The 22282-nt window shown below is 42.0% G+C and overlaps 1 protein-coding gene across 1 annotated transcript in view; it reads right to left on the reverse strand.

Annotated features, from left to right (window-relative positions):
* RAD21L1 (RAD21 cohesin complex component like 1) overlaps window positions 1–22282 on the reverse strand; it is a 1043689-nt gene that overhangs the window by 692440 nt on the left and 328967 nt on the right. The window contains exon 6 of the mRNA XM_069243305.1: window positions 5427–5612. Within this exon, the coding sequence (XP_069099406.1) occupies window positions 5427–5612 (186 nt within the window). The remainder of the gene's footprint in view (window positions 1–5426; window positions 5613–22282) is intronic.

Raw genomic sequence — 22282 nt, forward strand, 5'->3', positions numbered from 1 at the left:
AAACATAGCTCAGACCTGCCACTGCAGTGTCTGTATGTGCAGTTTTAAACTGCCAATTAAACTTGGCAAGTGTACCGACTTGCCAGGCCTAAACCTTCCCTTTCCTTACATGCAAGACACCCTAGGGTAGGCCATAGGTAGCCCCATGGGCAGGGTGCAGTGTATGTTTAAGGTAGGGCATATACTAATGTGTTTTATATGTCCTGACAGTGAAATACTGTCAAATTCGTTTTTCACTGTTGCAAGGCCTATCTCTCTCATAGGTTAACCTGGGGACTACCTTTAAATATGATTAAAGTGTAGATTCCCTTTGGGAACAGATGGACATGTGGAGTTTGGGGTCTCTGAACTCACAAGTTAAAAACACATCTTTTAGTAAAGTTGGTTTTGAGATTGAGTGTTTGAAAATGCCGCTTTTAGAAAGTAGGCATTTTCTTGCTTAAACCATTCTGTGACTCTGCCTGTTTGTGGATTCCCTGTCTGGGTAAAGCTTGACAGCTGGGCTGTTTGCACCTCTCTCTAGACAGTGACACAAAGGGATCTGGGGTATAGCCTGCATATCCTGATGAGCCATCTGTGCTAGGAGGGAGGGGAGGAGTGGTCACTTACACCTGAAGGGGCTGTGCCTGCCCTCACATAATGCAGTCTCCAACCCCCTGGTGAGTGTCTGGGGCCTGGCCTGGGCAAGGCAGGATCTCACAAACAAGAGAGACTTTCCTTTGAAGTAGGTCTACTTCAAAGGCCAAAATGGGTATAAGAAGAGCACCCAAACCTCTGAAAAATGGGATCACTTCTGGAAATCAAAAGGAACCTCTGCCTGGAGAAGAGCTGAAGAGCTGAGTTGAAGTGCTGCCCTGCCTGTGACTGTGCTTTGTGGAGCTTTCCTGCAGTTGCTGCTTCTGCCTGTGTAAGGGGAAAGACTGGACTTTGTGGTGCAAGCCTGCTTGTGAAGAAATCTCCAAGGGCTTCTCCTGAGCTTGCCTTCTGTTGTTGAAGTCTCAGGGCCATCAAAGACCTCACCTGCCAGCACCTGAACTCTCTGCTGAGTCTCCTGCCCTGCCAAGTGGTGCCCTAGCCAGTTCCTGGGGCCTTGAAAGGTGAAGCTGGCAGACCAAGAGTGAAAATCCACACACAGACCGCTGTGCGGGGACATTTATGACACACTTTCTGAGACACGGCTGAGAAACCGCGTGCCACCGGCTTGCGGCTGAAATTTACATTCCACCTGCATTGCAGCTGGAAGATCAACACACGTGGCTGTAGAAACGACTTGCAACACCCGCTGATGGAGGCTAACGTCGCAACTCCACATAGCGCGGTTTTCTGATACCGTGCGACCGGATTTTTGGTGCAAACTTTGCTGGGAGCGGAAAAAAAGACGCAGAGCCTGCCCGGACCAGAGGTGCCTGTCCGGATCAACGCATCGCTCTCCTGTGGAGAGGAAAAATGACTCACGCCGACCCGACAGGAGGAGGAACGTCACACAGTCTTGCTTGCGAGTGAGAAATCAACACATTGCTGGCCTTTTCTGACTCACACTCGCTCGTGCTGTGTTATTTTGACGCAATCTAGATACTTTTTCACGTTAACAGTGTTCCCACTGTTTCTAAAAGATTTAAGACCCTTTTTGCTTTTTAATTCATAACTTGACTTGTGTATGGTGGATTTTTGTTTTGTTTAGATAAATATTACCTATTTTTCTAAACCTGTGTTGTGTCATTTTGTAGTGTTTTCACTGAGTTACTGTGTGTGTTGGTACAAATACTTTACACATGGACTCTCAAGTTAAGTCTGTCTGCTCGTGGCAAGCTACCAAGGGGGTGAGCAGGGGTTAGCTAAGGGTGATTCTCCTTTACCCTGACTAGAGTGAGGGTCCTTGCTTGGACAGGGTGTAACCTGACTGCCAACCAAAGAACCCATTTCTAACACGTTATTTTCGCAACCTAGGCCTGCTGCTGCGCACTTTAACCTAGATATGTTTTATTTCAACTTTGTTATATTATTTTAACAATAGCTACATTTGCAGTCTTGTTTTATTTTTGCTATCTAGCTGTTCTTCGCCTAGGTCAGCGCTGCGTTCTTAAACAAGACATTTCTTTCACTCTGTGCTTTTCTCAAGGCTGCAGTAAGATAGGTTGCCAGCAAAAGTGGTACGCTTTGTCTCCAATGTTCACAGAAACATACACACTCTTACGTGGGGATCCTTTCCTGGAAAATCCGTGGTTTTATTATAAAAACACTACTTTGACCCATGTACATTAGAGGGAGATTCCAGCCAGATGACCACAACTTTATGATGATTGTTTCACTGCAGCTGCTTATGTAGACTACAGGCCTCTTGCTGAGGGATGAGGTCTTCCCAGAGGAAACCTGAAGGGTGGAATTAGAGCTTAACATGCTGTGCTCTAACAGACTAGGTAGGAACTATCCTTATAAATCCTAGTGACAATATGGTAGCGTTATTTTGGTGTTTTACTCTCCTTGTCACACTTTTAATCTTATTGTGCTTCATCGTCCTAGTTATTGCAATACATGCCTTATTATCCAAGATGCAGTTACTTCAATAAAACCTTATTGAACTATACTCTGATTGTTTTTGCATACATGAGACTAATGTAACAGAGAAACAGATGAGAGCTGAGTGGCCACGATTCCACTGAGAAGTCATTTATGTCATGTTCCCGGTTGCCCAATCATCCCTGGTCTTGGGTGGGTACGAGGCACTGCTAGTTAGCCAGAACAAAACCCGGATTCGCCCAAAAGGTGTCACATGGTGCGGGATCAGACTCAGTCCCCCGCAGTCCAGGTGATTCTGCCACCCAAATCCAGTAGTCTCATTAGGATAATGAGAACCTATGTGACACATGGGTACCATATACTAGGAGCTTATAAGGGGGCACCAGTATGCCAAATGTGGGGTGGTTGTGGTTCAGGCAACCATGTTTAAAGGGAGAGAGCACAGTCACTAGGGTCCTGGTAAGCAGGATCCCATTGAACATAGTCAAAACATACTGACAACAGGTGAAAAGTGTGTGTGTGTGGGGGGGGGGGGGGGGGGGAGGGGGTAATCATGCCAAAAAGAGTACTCTCCTACAGGTATGGTCATCGGAACACCCCTTCACTTAACAAAATAGTGTCCTTCTGTGCTGTTGATGCGCCTATCCACAAAGAGTACTTCAATTTGTTGACAACAGCTTGTATCTGAGATTATCACCATCGACTGTAAAGATCCTGTTAACAATATCAAAGTGGATTACTTTGTCAAGGAGGGTGTTGTCAATGTTTTTGACAACAAAGAAGAAGTTGTAGTCATCCGAATCGTGGATGTAGTAGATGCCGTAGTTGTACTCGTAGATCGTTTCTTCTTCTAAGTGACATTCATCAATGCTCCACTCGCCAACAGTGGATGCGACATCAGCCCTATTTTACCACAGGAAGACTCCTTAAAAGGAGTTGCTGCTTCAGATGTCTTTAACAGCCTTTTAGGAGAAGGAAGTGAAATAGAAACCCCCGTACTTGTTGGTTTATTACCTTCTGCCGATTTTTTATATGATTTAATTTCCTTTGAAGATTCTTCATACGATGTTGTCTTCTCGTGTTTATGTTTTCTGGTCGGTGAAGATAGACTCTGGCCTTCATCAACAGAAGTAGGATCCCCTAAGACCTTTTTCTTCTGTAGCCATAGAAATAATCTTGCCTCCCATCCTTCGAGGTTTTGGCTGACAAGGTTCTGCAATGTTTACATTCTTTAGGTTTGCAATGAGGATATAACCAATATAACTATTCCTTATAAAGATCCTCTGAAAATAATCTTGGTTTTCAACAAGAATTACATGGTCCTAAAAGTTGTTTTTGAAACCCTTCGGACAATGTTTTAGTCCGAAAACGCACAGCATGTGTTACCCCAATGTTGCGTTAGGTGTTAAACACAAAATTCCCTGAAAGGTCAAAAGTTCACTGAAGAAACTGAGCAGACTTCAGGGAAACTCCTTCTCTCATCACATGTTGTTAGAAATCTGAGGTATGGTGGCCCTTGCACAGCAAGAGCTTCAGGGGTTCCACTTTGATTGGCTGTGTTTTGGTTCTTATAAAACAATATGAAATGTTTAACAATGTCACTTGATTTTTATATTGGTTTCTATGCTTTTCTATGCATTGCTTGTAATTATTACCATGAGATTCCCATCACGACAACAGGGAGATTTCAAGACTCAATATTGAAGAATACAGAAATCCAGTAAAATCTTGTCTACGCCTCACATTACACTGCAGTCAAATTGCAGACACTAAGCATATCTTGTGGTGGTGTACTTAGCTTCTTCCTTTATGGACGTAGAATACCAAAACACAGAAGTTATGGGCTTCCACTTGCTCGAAAAGTATTTACGCTGTGACAAGAAAATATAATTATGAACATATATCAAAGTTGGAATGGTATATGGCCTTACAATGTCTGGAGGTGGCAAAACTGAAAAAATAATTTCCATGGAAGAGGCTAGTCCCTCCACCTCACTGTCCAAAACGTTCTAAAGACTCTGTTCTATTTCAGCTTTGGAGAAACTCATTAGTGATCAGAAAGGAATGCTTCTCCTCTTTGAAGTGTAATTGGTACCAGTGGCGAAATAGTTTTTGAAGGGTAGACCCGCACTTATGTTACCACAGCTTTCAATGGCACTGTGCATCTTGTCCTAGAACGGAGGCCTCAGCAACGGAACGCTGTAGGTATATATGATAAAGTTCTGTGGTTTCACTAATGTTATTATAACAACCACCTCTAGGGAGAGGGGAAAAACTGAGAACTGTTGGAGCTAAAATGATAAGCTTTCTTTTAACAGACTGCCCAGTTGACGGGATTGTCACCACCTGGGTGGCAATCACCTCTCTGTTCATGTGTGCTGGAAAACAAGCGCCGGCGAAGGGAGTTCTTTTTAGGTACAGCAAGAGCCAACACATTTCAAGAAAATATTTGGTGAAAGAGCACAATTAAAGAGGCAAGCAGATCCCAGTCATTTTAACCACATGCACTGTAAAACTAGTTTTGAATACACAGTCAAACACAAGGAAAGATTTATATTAGTATTGTCTGCTTGCATAGTATTCTGCATTGATTTTTTATATAATCCACCTATATTTAAGATTCACATGAATAGTCTAGGTGCATGGGACACATACTATGTAAATATTTGTAAATGTACGAAAATGTGTATCAAAGATTTATTTGAATTATTTAAATTCATCTAGACATACAATTTGCTCATTACACATGAGCATCTCTAAAATTAATTCCTGTCAATCTTCCACAAATTATTACCCATTTATCGTTGATCGCGGTTTTGCCTTCTGGAATGCAATACCACGTATATTCTGCCATCACATGTTAAAATATAATACACAATTTTGAAAAAGACTTGAATGAATAAATATACCAAGCATGTCGACAGCTACCCCTTCATCTCCAAATCCATCAAGTTGAAATACTTCTCTTTCATTATCCATAGCCTCTCTATCGCCTGCAAGGCTTGCAGAACTGTTCTCTGGAAAAAGGCTAGCTGCACTCATGCTTAGGCTGTCATCAAAGATATTGTTGTGTCTGAATATTTCCACCTCATCACCTGTAAGATATAAAGAACAGTCATTTTTTCTAGTTCTTTAGAAAATATAAAATGCCTATTCAGTCATGCAAGAACTTCTTTCTGCTCATCAAGAATTAAACCTGCCTCCAACGGAGCTTACAGAGAGGTGGAAAGTCAGAATAAGTTACTACCTGTATGGTGGCCCAATAAATTGGACTCTTTGGAAATACTAAAGAAGGATAAGTTACTTACTTGTAATCCTAGTTCTGTTCCAGGGAAATCCTCATCAAAGTCAAAACATTGTATATTCCCACTCACACGAGGGGATCCCGGAACGCATACACTATATATATATATATATATAGTTAGATATATAGAAAATTGTACCTAGAATTGTAACTCATACACATACACATACATATCTATGCAGCCTATGTTAAAAGCTAACAAAATGCCTAATTTTCGTAAAGTTTTTCTTTAATAATTATCAACCCAGTCTCAAGTATTTCTGTAAGCCAGAAAAAGAGAAGCATACAGTGCAAAAACTTCCTTTATTGAAGAGAAACTGCAATAAAATGCAAAGCCATTGTTAGCCAATAGGCTGCATTTAAAACATAGCAAAGCAAAAACTGGCACTGTGCCTTCAAGACCTCCAGTATCCCACCATGACCCAGAGGTGAGAGTAAGGTGACAGTAAGGTATTTTTTTTTACGGTGATATGAAGAACAGAACACCACCATGTATTAACTGCTGTATACAAGATTGGGAGGTGGGCAGGTTGCTTATGACCGAGGAGGATTCCCCTGGAAGAGAACTAGGATTACAGGTAAGTAACTTATCTTTTTCTTCCAGTGGATCCTCATCAATAGGCATAAGCACTGAATAGAGTAGCAAGCCCATCCCATACCCTTGCAGAAAAAGCAGATTACCTGTTTATTTAAATACATTTCTTAAGGAGGCCTGTCCTACCTGGGTGTCTGTGTTCGTATCGGAGTCTAGACAGTGATGACTTGTGAAAGTATGCACCATTCTTTATGTCGCTGCTTTGCAAATTTCAGAGATGGGGACCGTTTTCAGACAGGCTGCTGATGTCACCTTGCCCCTTGTAGAGTGGGCTTTGGGCCTGGCAGGCAAGTGCTTGTTAGCTAACTGATAAGAAAAATCAATGCAAGAAACTATCCATCATGAAATGGTTTGTTTAGAGGCAGCGATGCCTGTTCTCATAATGAACAGACTGTCTGTCTTTTGTCTTATCCAGATTTAGTACTCTAAAGAGTGCAAAGTTGTTTCTGCTGGCGTGGACAGTTTGGGAAGGAACATCGCAAGTGAGATAGTCTGGTTAATGTGAAAATCGGAAACAACTTTGGGAAGGAAACTAGGATGGGTCCTCATCACTATCCAGCTATCATGGAACACTGTGTAAAGCTCTTTGGCACAGAGAGCTTAAATTTCACTAAATTTTTGTGCTAAAGTGATAATAACAAGAAAAGCTATATTCCATGTAGGAGGTTCTAGAGAACCTTCATGTATAGGTTCAAAAGGTGGACCCCATGAGTTCTGAAAGTACCATATTCAGCTCACAAGAAGAAGGTGAAAGAACAGGAGGAAAAACCTTTCTTGAGCCCTCTAGAAAATCTTTAGCCACAGGCATTCAAAAGAATGATGTCTGAGAAGGTGATTTTCGATAAAGCTGCAAGATTTACCCTAATCGGTGAAACTGAAAATCTGATTTTGCTAGGTGAAGGAGGTAGGGCAGTCTGACGTCCTTCTGACCAGGAATTGGATGGAACCCATTCTGGATTCACCACATAAAAAATATTTTCCATTTAAATGAATAGGAACACCTTTCTCTATGGTCTTTTTGTCTCCATGAAAATGTTAATTCCTACGAAAGACCTAGATGGCCAGACTGCAGGAATTCAGGAGCCGTGCTGTCAAGCTCAGCGAGGGAAGGTTGGGGTGGAATATATTCCCCTCAAGCTTGTGAAAGAGAGCTGGTCTGCACAGCAGTAGTTTTGTATTTGATAATTTTGATGTGTCCACATAGTGTTTTGGGGCATTTCCTTTCGCGGGGAGTAGGCACACCCACAAAAGTGAGGTACCATTTATATCGGGAGACTTGGGGGAATGCTGGGTGGAAGGAAATTTGTGGCTTCTCTCTAAATCCAGAACTTTGTCACCAAAATGAGAGGAAAAAGTGTTTTGGGCCAAATTTTGAGGTGTGGAAAGGATTCTGAGCTGGAGGCCAAAATCCACAGCTAGCCACTTTGCAAAAAACTGCTCTGTTTTCTTTGTAAAAATGTGAGGTGTCCACGTTGTGTTTTGGGGCAGTTCCTGTCGCGGGCGCTAGGCCTACCCACGCAAGTGAGGTACCATTTGTATCGGGAGACGTTGGGGAACACAGAATAGCAAAACAAGTGTTATTGCCCCTTGTCTTTCTCTACATTTTTTACTTCCAAATGTAAGTCAGTGTGTAAAACAAGACGTCTATTTGAGTAATACCGTGTAATTCACATGCTAGTATGGGCACCCCAGAATTCAGAGATGTACAAATAACCACTGCTTCTCAACACCTTATCTTGTGGACATTTAGGAAATACAAAGGTTTTCTTGACACCTATTTGTCATTTTTTATATTTCAGCAAATGAACTGCTGTATACCCGGTAAAGAATGAAAACCCATTGCAAGGTGCAGCTCATTTATTGGCTCTGGGTACCTAGGGTTCTTGATGAACCTACAAGCCCCATATATCCCCGCAACCAGAAGAGTCCAGCTGATGTAACGGTATATTGCTTTAAAAAATCTGACATCGCAGGAAAGAGTTACAGAGTAAAACGTGGCGAAAAATTGCAGTTTTTTCATCTGTATTTCAACATTCTTTTATTTCAGCTGTTATTTTCTGTAGGAAACACTTGTCGGACCTACACAAATGACCCCTTGCTGAATTAAGAATTCTGTCTACTTTTCAGAAATATTTAGCTTTCTGTGATCCAGCATTGGTTTCTCACCCATTTCTGTCACTACCTGGAAGGAGTCTGAAAGCACAAAAAATAGTAAAAATGGGGTATGTCCCAGTAAAATGTCACAATTGTGTTGAAAAATGGGGTTTTCTAATTTAAGTCTGCCTGTTCCTGAAAGCTGGGAAGATGGTGATTTTGCCACCGCAAACCCTTTGTTGTTGCCATTTTCAGGGAAAAAACCACAAGCCTTCTTCTGCAGCCCTTTTTTCCCATTTGATTAAAAAAAAAAAAAAAAAAAGTTTTTTGCTGTATTTTGGCTAATTTCTTGGTCTCCTTCAGGGGAACCCACAAAGTCTGGGTACCTCTAGAATCCCTAGGATGTTGGAAAAAAAGGACGCAGATTTGGCGTGGGTAGCTTATGTGAACAAAAAGTTATGAGGGCCTAAGCGCGAACTGCCCCAAATAGCCATAAAAATGCTCAGCACAGGAGGGGAAAAGGCCTGGCAGCAAAGGGGTTAAAGGTGTTGACATCATCCACAAGGGATACTCTCGCCGGTGGAATGTCCATTAGAGTATGTGAGTAATCGCGCACGGATGATGTGGTTGTAGAGGACCAGGAAGGAGATATGTGCCTTTGATGACGTGACCTAGGGCAATGAGATCTCCTGGTAGGAAAGTGTGATCTTGCTCTTGATTTATCACTTGATGTACTCCTGGTTAGTGATCTGGGAGTATCATTCACTCTAAGCTTGTGGTTTTGAGTCCCTCGACGTCAATGCGATGACTACCGTGCAGGCACTGCCGACATCGATCCCAACGCTGACTGGGAACAGATAGGGATCTTCCTACCTTTAGAGGTAGATCTTGCATGTCGTTTTGTAGTTCGTAGTCTTTTGTCCTTGGAGTCCTTTTCATGAAGAGATGTAGCCTTTTCTCTCTGTTCCAGGCCAGCGAGGCAAATCTTCTCCCCATCTTTCAAAGTTCTCTTTGAAAGGTGTTGGCAGTGTCTACAGGTCTCAGGTATGTTTATCAGGTAGAAATACAATGCAGACTAAGTGAGGGTCAGTCTGTACTTTCTTTTGGCCACAGGCAGGGCACTTGACAAAAAGAGATGGCATTTTACTATGGGAAAATCTAAAAATTCCTGACAGAAAATGTCTATTTTCACTCAAAGTAGTTTTCAGCAGTAATTATCTGGCTAAAATACCAGAAAGAGAGCTCAATGCTCCAGGATCCTCACTGAAGGAGCCAGAAGAAAGAACTGACCTGTCACCTCACTCTGACCTCTGGGGCACGGTGGGATACTGAAGGTTCTAGAGGTCTTAAAGGCATGATGCCAGTGTTTGCTTTGCTATGTTTTAAATGCAGCCTGTGGGCCTAACAATACCTTTGCATCTCATTGCAGTTTCTTCAGTAAAGAACATTTTTGCACTGTATGCCTCTTTTTTTCTGACTTACAGAAATACTTGAGACTGGTTTTATATAAATATATATTTTTTAAATTAACGAACATTGGGCATTTTATTTTTTAGCTTTTAACATAGGTTGTATAGATATGTAGACATGTGTATATGTTGCATATATGTGTTCAAATTCTAGGTAAAATTATATATATATATATATATATATATATATATATATATATATATATATATATATATATATAATGTGCTCCGGGGTCCCCGCGCGTGGGCGGGAATATTCAGTGATTATGACTATTGATTAGGATCCCCTGGAAGAGAAAGACCCTTAAAGTTTAGACATGTGTAGTAGCAGGGTGCCTCAAAGAGGGTGGGATGAAGGCTGTCTTGCTTTTACGTTAAATCCAATGTCTCGTGCTTAGGCAGTATTGAATTACTTTGGTTTGTTTTCACTGTATTTGAAGAAGCAGATGTTTGAAATCTGTAAGTTTCATTGTCAACTGTGGGTGGCTATCGCACATTCCTAAACACAAGAAAGATTCACATTATTGGGCAGGCAGTTGAATCCCTTTTTAAAGGATACAGCGATAAAACCTGCAAGAAAGCATTTGTCATGTTTTAACACATATTTAACACAATCAAATTCCCTGGACACACTCCCCTTTCGGGTAATATTCTACTGGAGCTCTCCCTGTTAAGTGAAAAGGCAGACTGAGAATATAATACTCTGTAAGATCAAGTAAAAGTATGGGCGTGGCTGTTTTGATCATAATAAATAGTTTTAGACGTAGCATTTAGTTTATCCAACATGTGAGCTATACTAATGTTTATGACATGGTTTTGGAGGAAGCGTTCACCAACAAGCACAGAAGTACCATGATGGTTTTTTAAAAAACATCTGTCAACCAATGAGAAGAAGTCTTTGCGATGAGCTAAACTCATCTGCAAGTTCGCATAAAAGCACGCAACTATTAACAAAATAGAGTATAATTATGTGACTACTCTGTGATCATCTGTCTGTGTAATATCTGTAGTACTGCCAAAGCAGTCTACATCTAATGAAGGGAGTAACTGGATGACCAGTAATTGTGGTAAGTGTTTGATAAGGAGACCATGTGGAAAATTGCTTCTGTTACTCACATTATATCTTGCTTAGATACAACTGGATAATTGTATTATCTCTAATCCGATACACACTGATAACTTACTTTAGTTCCATAAAATGTGAATACTATATAAATCAACCTATTGGGACGAAAAAGTCTCCTGCATGATCTGTGCATAGCTGCCAGGTTTTCAGTCACCTCATGTTTGACATTTTCATGTGTTCAGTGACACATTTGAATGCCTTATGTGTGACACAGTGTAATTATCACACGCACAAAAAATAATTTATAGTATTACGTGTATTTGGCCACAAGAAACAAAGCAATTTTGTAGCTTGTTTTTGTGGCCAGTCCGCTCCCCACGAGGATACTGTGTGTTATGCAGAGCTCTGAGCTTACTAGATTTTAAACTTAAGCAGTAGAGGCAGAGGGGCCATGAGTGGTGAGGGGGACAACTCGAGGATTCAGTAATAGTAAATACCTTTCAAAATCAATCTTGGGTCAATGTAGCAGAGCTGCTTCATTACATGTATCTCATGTTCGAATATTCATTTTCAGTAAAGGTTCTAGTTACATTTTTGGTACCAACAATATGCAAAATTTAGAGTGACTCTTTAGATATTGGGTAGCCATCACAAAATTGTAATAGTGTACTGTACTTTATGTGAGAGGTCAGATCAAAGGTTTATATTTTCTATCATGTTTTATGACATGAAACATTTAAATAACACTGGACTCCCATTGTGCTGCTGGCTGATGCAACAGAAGTGAGGGGCCAAGAAAGGGTTATTTGAAACCAAACAAGGTTGAGCCAGGTGGGCGGGTTCCACAGGGTAGATCTACATGTATTTCAGGCTATGAGTCCTGCCAGGAATCAGACTGGCCTTGGGCCGTATTTCAAGTATTGCTCTGTACTGTGCAGCTGCTCCTCTACTGCTTAAAGGACACACAGGGGAAGGCTTCCTATCTGCTGATCCACAGTAATCTGTGCATCCTGCTCCCAGGCGCTGGTCACCTAGTCTGGCGTCCTAATGTGTCTTCCCTCCTTGTAGCTAGCACAGAGCTCTGCTTTAAATGTGCAGTGGCTCACTGATGGTGCACAAGAGTCATCTGACCAGAGGTTGGCGATATCTTCACCACCCTTCATGCGAAAAATAAAATCATGTGGGGACTGGGGAGCCCTGAGGACGAAAAAACAAACCTTGCTGGAACCCGCTTGTTTTACAGCAAGGCCTCCGGATTCAGTGCGGGTCCTAGGACTTTTGGGGCCTTGGGCGAAAGGGAAGATGTGAGGCCCCTCTACATTGCATGTGTCCCAGAAGCGACATTACAGAGATTATCACAGAGTGGCATCACAGGACTATTAATCTTTTTTGCATCCCTGAAGTGACCTAGGCATTTCATTTGAATCTTGTACTGCCGCATTTATGATAGAAAATCAAAAGGCAAGTTCCAGAAGGCAAGGAAATAAAAGCAGAATTAACTAATTACATGTGATATAAAGAAGCAACTTAAGACCTCCTCTGGACGAAGTCTGTGCTAGTGAAAGTTTTCATTAAAACCCTTTTACTGTGCTGGAAAAGAAAGTTTGATGATGCACTTTTTTTGGAACCTTCAGTGAAGCCAGCTGCGAGGATAAGGAAGTGGACAGCTTTGATGTGTGTTCATGCAAGTGTGTGTGTGTTTTTGCAGCAGTATACCAATGTTTATCACTGCCGCTATTATGAGATGAGAGTTTAGGCTTTTGTATCGTCTTAATAGAGAAACAGTATCAGCAGTTAGGTTTTGCATCAATACTAGATGCGTCCTTAACAACATTGTGAGCCAACACAATGAATGGCTTTGCTGCTGCACACTTTTAGGGCTAGCTTGACATTTTTGACTGTGTAGGCAGATGACTAGGCCTCTCACTTGACATGAGTGAGGTCCTGGACTTTTCCTGTGACCAGGAGGGGTGCACCAAGCATGCCCTCATTGTACACACAGTGGACTATTACACCTGCCATAGGTTTAGAACATGGAGTGGCGGTGGCAGCAAACTGTGTATTGTAAAACCGTAGATGTGGCTATACCTGTTTATGGAGGACTACTCGTACACTTGTTCATTTACGTTTCACATGCTACATACATGGTGTATGTGGGAGCCTGAGTAATGGCCCACTGTGGGATCCACATGGATACCCCAAGCCTGGCTCTGTCTACTAAGTGGAGGTGACGCCTTTTTCCTCAGATATCTGAAGTGCTTTGTTGATATTCCAAAAGCTGGATGGAGGAGACCTAGGCGCTGCCGTGGGAAAAGATAAGGTTCCCCTAGAAATTCGATTAGTCCTTTTGCTGAGCGGGCTGACAACTGATATACTTGGAACACTACCATTTGGAAGATGGTGGGAACAAGACTGCAGTCTCAACTGCTCAAGGTGAGAAGGCCTTATTAGTTGAGGCCAGACTTTTGTCTTTCTACAAATCACTCTTCAGTGCAGCTAATGACAGTCAAGTGCAGCAACTCACACCACTTTGTGCTCGTGCTGTGGGTGCTCCACCTGGAGGCAATCCATCTCTGAGGAGCATTATTCTACAGGATGGCTGTGCTTTAAGTGAACGCCTAAAAGAAGAACCACCCTGAACTGGTGAGAAACTGGATCCACAACTTCAGTGAGCTTTAACTGTATAAAAAGTGAGACCCACTTGTTCCAGTTCCAAGTTTGCTATAAACAAGGAAGGTACTTCGTAACACAGTACTGAAATAACTGCTGACCAAACAAAGCAAAGCTGGTGTCTGCTGACAGCCAGCTTCACAGAGGTGTGGCAACGTTACCTTTTGAAGTGCTGATTACCTGTACTGAAGCACCTAGAAGTCAGTCCGCCTACTGATAGAAGGAAGGAGCCTGCCAGGAGGACTGACTTCGAAGAGGAGCGAGATGTACCATGACTCCTATAAGGAGTATCTGCACAAGCGGAGGACAAAAGAGAGCGTTGTGTGCGCCCTGGTGTCCGTGGGCCCTAAACTCTCCCTGCAAATTCCATTATGAAATTGTGTACTAAGATGTAACCTGAGCTAGTAGGCAAAAGACACAAACCTGCAGCGTGTCTAACTGTTGTGGCCAAAGAGTAAAGCAGCAACATTGACCACAGCTACTGTGCCTGACTTGTGAAGCTGTGGTGTGACTGTTCACACCAGTCTCAAGTCAGGTGGTGGCTACAGAGTAGAGTTGTCTCAGGAAATCTGTGATGCCTGCTAGAGGCCTTACCTGCTGTGAGAACATGGTATGTAAGTGGCTGCCCAGGCGGTGCTGCATCATGCCCTGCCAGACCAGCTGTAAACCAGCACTTCCCCAAGCAGCTAGCGAAAGCCGGGAGCAGCTGCATCCCTGTAGCTGCGACCAAGGAAGAAGCAGAGAGAACTTGCCAGCTTGCACTCAGACCCATAAGAGCAGGAGCTGCAAAGCAGCAGTGCACCCGCTGAGATGACAGTCAGATCCATGGACTTAAAGATTTGTTCAGGTAAACAACTTTAACTAAAAGTATGTGTGATCACTCCTACAAGAGTATTATTAATCTACACTACATGTGAACCTAATCTCACTATGTATTGCCTAAGGAAGAGATATGCCTGAACAATAACAGGAAGAGAGGCATCAGTATACTCTAACACAAGGACAGTAAAGCTAGGACTTGGCATGTTTGTCCCCAGAAAACGGCGCAAAATTTCAAACGTGCTATCATTAAAGGAGGTATAATTTACTGGATGGAATATCTTATATGCCCCAAAAATGGTATAAGAATGCCCCTCGTGCCTTTAGATGGGCAGGTGGGGGTCCCTTTGGTGGTACGTGAGGGGGAGGCTGATTGAATTCTAGTGTGTATCCCTTGCTGACAATATCGAGGACCCATTTGTCTGATGTAATCTGGGACCACTGGTGAAGGACATTGGAAATTCTGCCCCCTATCAGAGTGTTGGGATAGGGGTTGGGTGCAGGCAACTGATGAAGGTCAGTGTTTTCTTGCTGCTTCCTTGGCCTTGTAAGCACATTTTCCTCTTGAGGTTTGCTGGAAGTGTGTAGATGGCAGTTGTCGATAGATATGCGGCTGCTGTTGACCAATGGTGGAACGAAATTGGCCTTGGTAGGATGAATATTGGCGGTACTGGTGTGAGCCGCCTCTGCAATAATAGAGCCCTCTTCCTCTTGCACCTCAAAAGGGCTGTCTTCTGAATTGTAATGTACCCAGGGATCTGGCTGTTTGTGTCTGTTTTAATGGCCTGCAAAGCATCATCAACATGTTTACCGAATAACAGTTCACCATCATAGGGCATGTCTAAGATCTTTAACTGCACATCTGGGCGAAACAATGTAGCCTTCAGCCACCCCTGACGTCTGAGTACAGCAGCCCAGGCTAACTGGCGGAAGCCCGTAGACGAGACATCAATGGCACAATATATAATCTCAGCTGAGATATTCTCACCATCCTGTAATATCTTGCGCGCCTCCGCTCTATTATCCTCAGGTAGTAGGTCTATAAACTGTGATATGTCTGACCACATTTGACAGTCGTATCTTCCCAGGGAATTCACTGATCCGACCGTGGTGGCCGCCATAGTTGAAAATTTCTTGCCAATTGAATCTAACCGCCGCCCCTCCCTATCCGGGGGCACAGTCAAAGGTGAAGACGGATTCCTGGATCTTCGCTGAGCTGCCTGGGATATCACGGAGCCTGGCTTAGGGTGACTTAGGCTGGTGAGTTATCTGGTGCTCTGTACTTCTTTTCGAGCCTTGGTAGCACTGCTGGTATTGAAGACGGGGTCTGCATGACCTTAAGCTCTTCCTCCCAAATAAAGTCAACAATAGGCATTGCTCTCACTGACTTTCTAGCGTCCTCCTTGAAATCATAGAGGAAAGAGTCTGACTGCTTGGATGTTATTGGCAGTTGACATATTTTTGCTGCTCTCTCCATTACACTGTGGAAACCACCAATGTCTTGTAGTGGAGAGTCGACCGGTGGTGGTGTAGAAAGGGGATGGCGCCTGAATCTGATATTCATTCCATTCCTGGATTAGCGAGTCAGAATCTTGTATTTCGCCTTCCTCTTGTTCGTCATCTGACGAAGGTGGATCAATATCCTGAACCGATGACCGGGATGGGTCCCCTAGAATCCGATGGATGAATGGGAGAGCTCAGTGGTGTGGGCGGAAGATTGCATCGGAGTAGTCGAGCCAGGTGGAGGAAATCTAGTATAATCTTGCATCATCTGCTGAAAGGTTGGCAATTAAAGAGACAGGCATCTGGATAGTTTGTTCCTGTTGCAACGCCTGAGGTTCTGTGTGACTCTGTGCCTGTTTTCCTAGATAGAGTTGATCACTTTCCTCTCCATCATCTTCCTCCTGACATTTAATGCGCAATTCTGAAGGGCTACGTGCCACCGGGAAAAGGCCGTCATCTGAATATATATCGTCCTCTTCTTCCTCATCATCAGCAAACAAATGTTGTGGAGGTGCTGGTGACACCTTACTAGGTGATGTATGAGAAGGTAAAAGGCGAGTAGATATACTTCTTATTGGCAGAATCCTTAGAAGCAAGAAAGGAGATCCTCCATATTGTGTGGATGAAGACTCAGAAATTTGAGCCGTCGACAGGGCTGTCATCAATGGTGTTGTTGTCGAAGGTGCGGGCGTCGACGGAGCTGTCGTCATCGGCGATGTCGTCGACGGCAAAGTAGATCTTCGTGCCGTCATCGATGCGGCTGTCGATGGAATCGACGATGAGCTTTGCAGCTCACTCGATGTCAACGGTGTGTGCGTCGACGAGAGAGACCTCACCTTCTTCCCTGTCGACGGTCTCTTTAAAATCTTGATGGTCTGAGCAGGTGATGGACCGTACGTTAAACTCACCGACTTTATGGTAGAAGCTGACAACGGGGAAGAAGTCATAATCATTAGCGACGACAGAACTGTAAATGAGGCCGTGGCTGTAGTCGCTGATGAAGCGAAGCCTGCCATCGACGATGGTGCCACTGACGGTGTGGAAAACTTGGATGCAGACGGTGGTAAGGAACTTGAAGATTTCTTGAATTTCTTTGATGTGGTAGCTGGAGGAGATGGCTCAGAACGAACCTTGCCACTATGTTCCCTGGAAGTTGAGGGATGTTCCTCAGCTCTGTCCTTAAACACATGCAGCTTCTTGGCTGACTTACTGGTTTTGGGGGAGGAGCTCTCCACAGACCTCTTCCTTTTTCTTGAGGCCACTGAAGCATCACTGTCCTCCTCCTCAGACAAAGACTCTCTGGACTTCTGTTTTTGTAGCCAAAGCAGGAACCTGGCTTCTCTGTCTCTGGGAGTCTTACTGGGAAATGTTCTGATGATCTTGCAATCCTTCACTTTATGTTCAGGATGGAGACAGTAGAAACAGTCCTTGTGAGGATCTTCACAATGAAGTCTTAGTTTCCCACGGGTACCGCAAGGTCTGAATAAACCTTTTCTAGCTGTAGACATGATGAAGAAAGAACTACAGCCAAGCTAGGAATGAAAAGCTGAATAATATCTCCTGAAGAGAAAAAAAATTGAGCAGAGCTCAGGGAGACTCCCTTACACACGACGTGCAGTAGAAAATCTGAGAGACTGAGCCTCTGTGCTGAGGATTCTAAAGGGGTGGTCTCGCCTGATTGGCTGAACTTTGGGCCTTTCCTAATGAAGCTAATAAGCTAGGAAAATGGATGTATTTTTGCCATTGACTACAATGAAGAAAAGAAAAAAAAAAGAGAAAAAAGAATTTATTTTTTACTGCTTTCAATGTACCGTGGGACTCCCACTTTGACGATGGGGAACGATTCAAGCATGTGAACCTATGAAAAATACCCCAATACTGGAGAATCAAGTGCTTTTGAAACACTTACTGCTCATTAATAAGAGTTACCTTTTGGAAAAGACAAATGCATTTGATAATCTGATATAATGTAAGAATCTGGCAGTTGACTCGTGAATACAGGGTACTGGGCATGGCCCTCTCCTTTCATTAAGCTTATCATTAAATGTTTCCTACTGAGGTTTTGTATGTAAAAGTATAGGATCTATACAACTTGGAATCACAGCAATGTGTGCTATTGAGAATTGTGCTGACTGCAATGTCTTCAGAATCTTTGAAGACTTGCTGAAGGATAAAAGTCAGAAAATGACACAATGACTTTTCTTTTAAGGACACCATTGCAGCTGATCTGACAATTTGTTTTCTGTACTCCTGAAAATGTCCCTGAAATATGCGACAAGTCTCCACCTATTTCTTTTGTCAGATTTGACCTTTCAATTTCTCTATTTCAACTTTGGTGAAAATCCAAAGTTTATTTGGAATACAGTTACAGAGCTGAATCTTCATATGTGTGTCCAGTGTCAGTTTCCACAATCTATCACCACCATTAAACTCCCTTAAATCTAATCTGAATGATGTGGCCCTGATATTAAAGCCAGACTCTGATATTAGAAACTATCTATGAAACTCTCATAATTGAACATAAGCACCAAACCTTATCAAAACTAGTCTGCCAGCTCACTTCTAAATCTAAATAAGTTAATTTAAAAGTTTTTACCATATGGCGCAACAATTTGTAGGTTTTAACCATTCCAACCAATTTAAATACTCTATTTAGGCAGGTACTCTGCAGTAACTATCAGTTGTAAGGGTCCCATGTCCTCTAAACAGGCTCCCAATCCTTCATATGAATCTAATAAATTTTCATTTGTTTAAGTTTCTCACTCATTTGATTGCTATTACACAGATTTTTATAAGACGCTTGTCGCAAAGCATTTCTAAGTTGTAACTTTTTCTCAAGGAAAGTCTTTTGAAATTTAACAATATCTATGTATAACTCACAAGACTAAAGAAAACATATTTCATAATCATAAAACAAATTGTTAATTCAACCCCTTGGAGGTTTGCAACTTTTGAATATCTATGTACTATTAAACAATTTTCAAAAGTAATTATTTAAACCATGTCAACAGACTAGTCTAAAATCTCGGTGCTTCGGCATATAGATAGTTTACATTTATGCATGTCCTCTTCCTGAGAAACACTATGCGTCGCATGTGTTGGAGTCATAGTGCCATCAAGATGCTGTTTTCATTCTGCCTTTTTCATACTAAAGTATGTGACTTATCTTCTAGCTCATTAATTAATGGTGTTTTGCTTACACATACACAGGCTTCGAAATTTCTACTTGCCCACTCATTATGGCAAGTCCTATTTTATCAGGTTGAGCTATTTTTAGGACCTACTCTACCTTTCTGGCAAGATGACAAACTTGTGTTATGTTCAGTCAGTAAGTGAAGGAGGTCTTCAAATCTGTATTCTTGCCACATGTGCTCCGTGACAGAGGTCAAAAGTCAGTTTGTCTTGCAGTTAATTTTCCTTCTGACTGCAGTTTCTCAGGATTTGGTCAGTTTTTTCTTAACACACATTTAAATAGCTAAGTCAGCTGCACAAACATTTCAAAATATATTTCAGTAGTTGTTAAAGCCAATTGCTTGTACTGCTGTGTGATATAAAAATTATTTAAAAAACAAATCAGAACACTATTTGGTGATGTGCAAAGAATGTTTTCTTAAAACAGATTTCCATAGATTTGTTAATTCATAATATTCTTTTATCAGTAAAGCTGCTAGTTAGTGGAAAGGTTTTTGGGCATTTCATGAACATTTTCTCTCTGTAAATGACTGTGTGCGATCACCTCATGCTTTAGTAATATATTTATTAAAAATTAGTGTTTAAACATAAACCTAGAAACACTCCTGCCCTGGTAGCAATGCTATTAGTAAACTAAAAGGCAAGTAATGGATCACATGTCCCCTATACGAGGGCTAGATTCTTTGTATACAAGGAGCAAACCTTTAGTCCATTTAATCAAACAAAGAAGTTTTTTTGTAAAGCTGAAATGCTAAGCTCACTTATTTGAAGGAACACTCACATGTGAGAATGAAGAAAAAGGAGACTCTGTAAAGTAAAAATATTAGCGTAGGGTCACACAATTGAGACCCATTTACGGGTCAAGTACATTAGATATGGTTGAGTAAATTATTCAAATTAATCGACCTGCAGGTCTGGTAACATGTTTATGATTTTTCGAGGCCTGATGCACAACAGTTCCATGAGTGTCTCTGTTCAGAATTTAAAGGTATTGGATTCATAACAGTTCTAGAGCGCTCTGGAGAATGCATGCTTTGGAGACTCATTGTACTTCTTCTAAATACATGCAGGGGGCTTCAAAGCAGGCAAAAGCACAATGAGAGCAGGCAATCAGGAGGACAGATTGTATATATTGCATGTCAACTTTTCTCAGATATCTTTTTGATCATAAAAGAAAATAAGTTACTTACCTGTAACTGCTGTTCTCCAGTATTGGTATCTTTCATAGATTCACATGCTTGAATCATTCCCTGTCGAAGTCCCACGGTAGCTAAATATAGGGGAGGGGGGCGGGGTGACGGGGGGGGGAAGCATTTCGGAGTCACGGGATCGAGTGACTCCTCCTTGGTCATACTGCACATGGGCATCGACTCCGTTGTTAGATTGTCTTCCCGCTAAAGGGTGTAGGAAGGAGTGACAGAGTGTAAGAATATAAATGTTGTATAAAAATACTAAGTAAAAATAGATGTCGATGTAAATGTATATACATATGTACAAATAAAAACTGCAACGACTACAGGTCTCCGGGGATGAGGGAGGGTGCATGTGAATCTGCAGCACTATATGCCACGAACAGATGTATACTGGGTAAGTGACATTTTCCGTTCAATGGCCTGTGTAGCTGCAGATGCACATGCTATGCATAGACTACAAAGCAGTTACTCTCCCCAAATAATGCAGTGGCTAGCCTGTAGGAGTTGGAGTTGTTTGAAATAATGTTCTTAAGACAGCTTGACCAACATTGGCCTGTTGCTTTGAAAATACATCTACACAGTAATCTGTTGTAAATGTATGTGGTGTAGAGCACGTGGCATCTTTGCGTATGTCTGCCACTTGTATGTTTCCTAAAAATGCCATAGATGCACCTTTGTTCCTAGTGGAATGAACTTTAGGTGTGATTAAAAGTTGTCTTTTGTCATTAATGTAACATGTTTGAAAACATTTAACAATCCATCTAGCTAATCCTTGTTTAGAGACCGGATTACCTCTATGTGGTTGTTTAAAAGCAACGAAAAGCTAGTTTTCCTAAATTCTTTTGTTTTATCCACATAATACATTAGAGCTCTTTTAAGGTCAAGTGTGTGAAGGGTTCTTTCAGCAGCTGAATCTGGCTGTGGTAAGAAGACTGCCAATTCCACTGTTTGGCTTATGTGAAAAGGTGATACAACCTTTGGCAGAATTTTTTGATTAGTTCTAAGAACATCTTTAGGTTTGTGTACTTTGAAAAAAGGTTCCTCAAGAGTGAATGCCTGTATTTCACTAACTCTTAATGAAGTAATTGCTACTAGGAAAGCAACTTTCAAGGTTAAAAATTGAACCTCTCAGGAATGCATGGGTTCAAAAAGGTGGGCCCATTCGTCTTGTGAGTACAATATTCAGATTCCAAGCAGGAACAGGTAGAGTTCTAGGTGGAATAATACATTTTAGTCTTTCCATGAAGGCTTTGATAACTGGGACTCTAAAGAGATAGGTATGTTGTATAGTCTGCAAATATGTGGATATTGCAGTAAGATGAATTTTTAGATTGACAATAATACACAAATCGTTTCCATGTGTTAGCATAGCATTGTCTAGTTGTAGGCTTGCATGCTTGTTTGAGAACTTCCATGCATTCTAATAGGAGTTGCTGCTATCCAAATCCTATGACTTCAGGAGCCAAATCGCTAAGTTAAGAGCACTGGGACTTGGGTGTCTGATTTGTCCTTTGTTTTGTTTTAGCAAATTCGGTCTGTTTGGACGTTTGTAGTAAGGTACTACTGACAGGTCTAGGAGTGTTGTGTACCAATGCTGTTGTGCCCACGTGGGGGTTATGAGTATCATGGTTAGAGAGGTCTGACGCAGTTTGTTGACCAGAAATCGAAGTAGTGGGAGAGGGGGAAAAGTGTAAGCAAATATCCCTAACCAATTCATCCATAAAGCATTGCCCCTGGACAGAGGGTGTGGGGGTCTGGATGCAAAGTTTTGGCATTTTGCATTTTCGCTTGTTGCGAATAGATCTATTTCTGGTGTTCTCCACTTTTGAAAGTACCGATGAAGTACCTGAGAGTGAATCT

Source organism: Pleurodeles waltl, chromosome 7 (genome assembly GCF_031143425.1).
Source record: "Pleurodeles waltl isolate 20211129_DDA chromosome 7, aPleWal1.hap1.20221129, whole genome shotgun sequence".
Taxonomy (NCBI): domain Eukaryota; kingdom Metazoa; phylum Chordata; class Amphibia; order Caudata; family Salamandridae; genus Pleurodeles; species Pleurodeles waltl.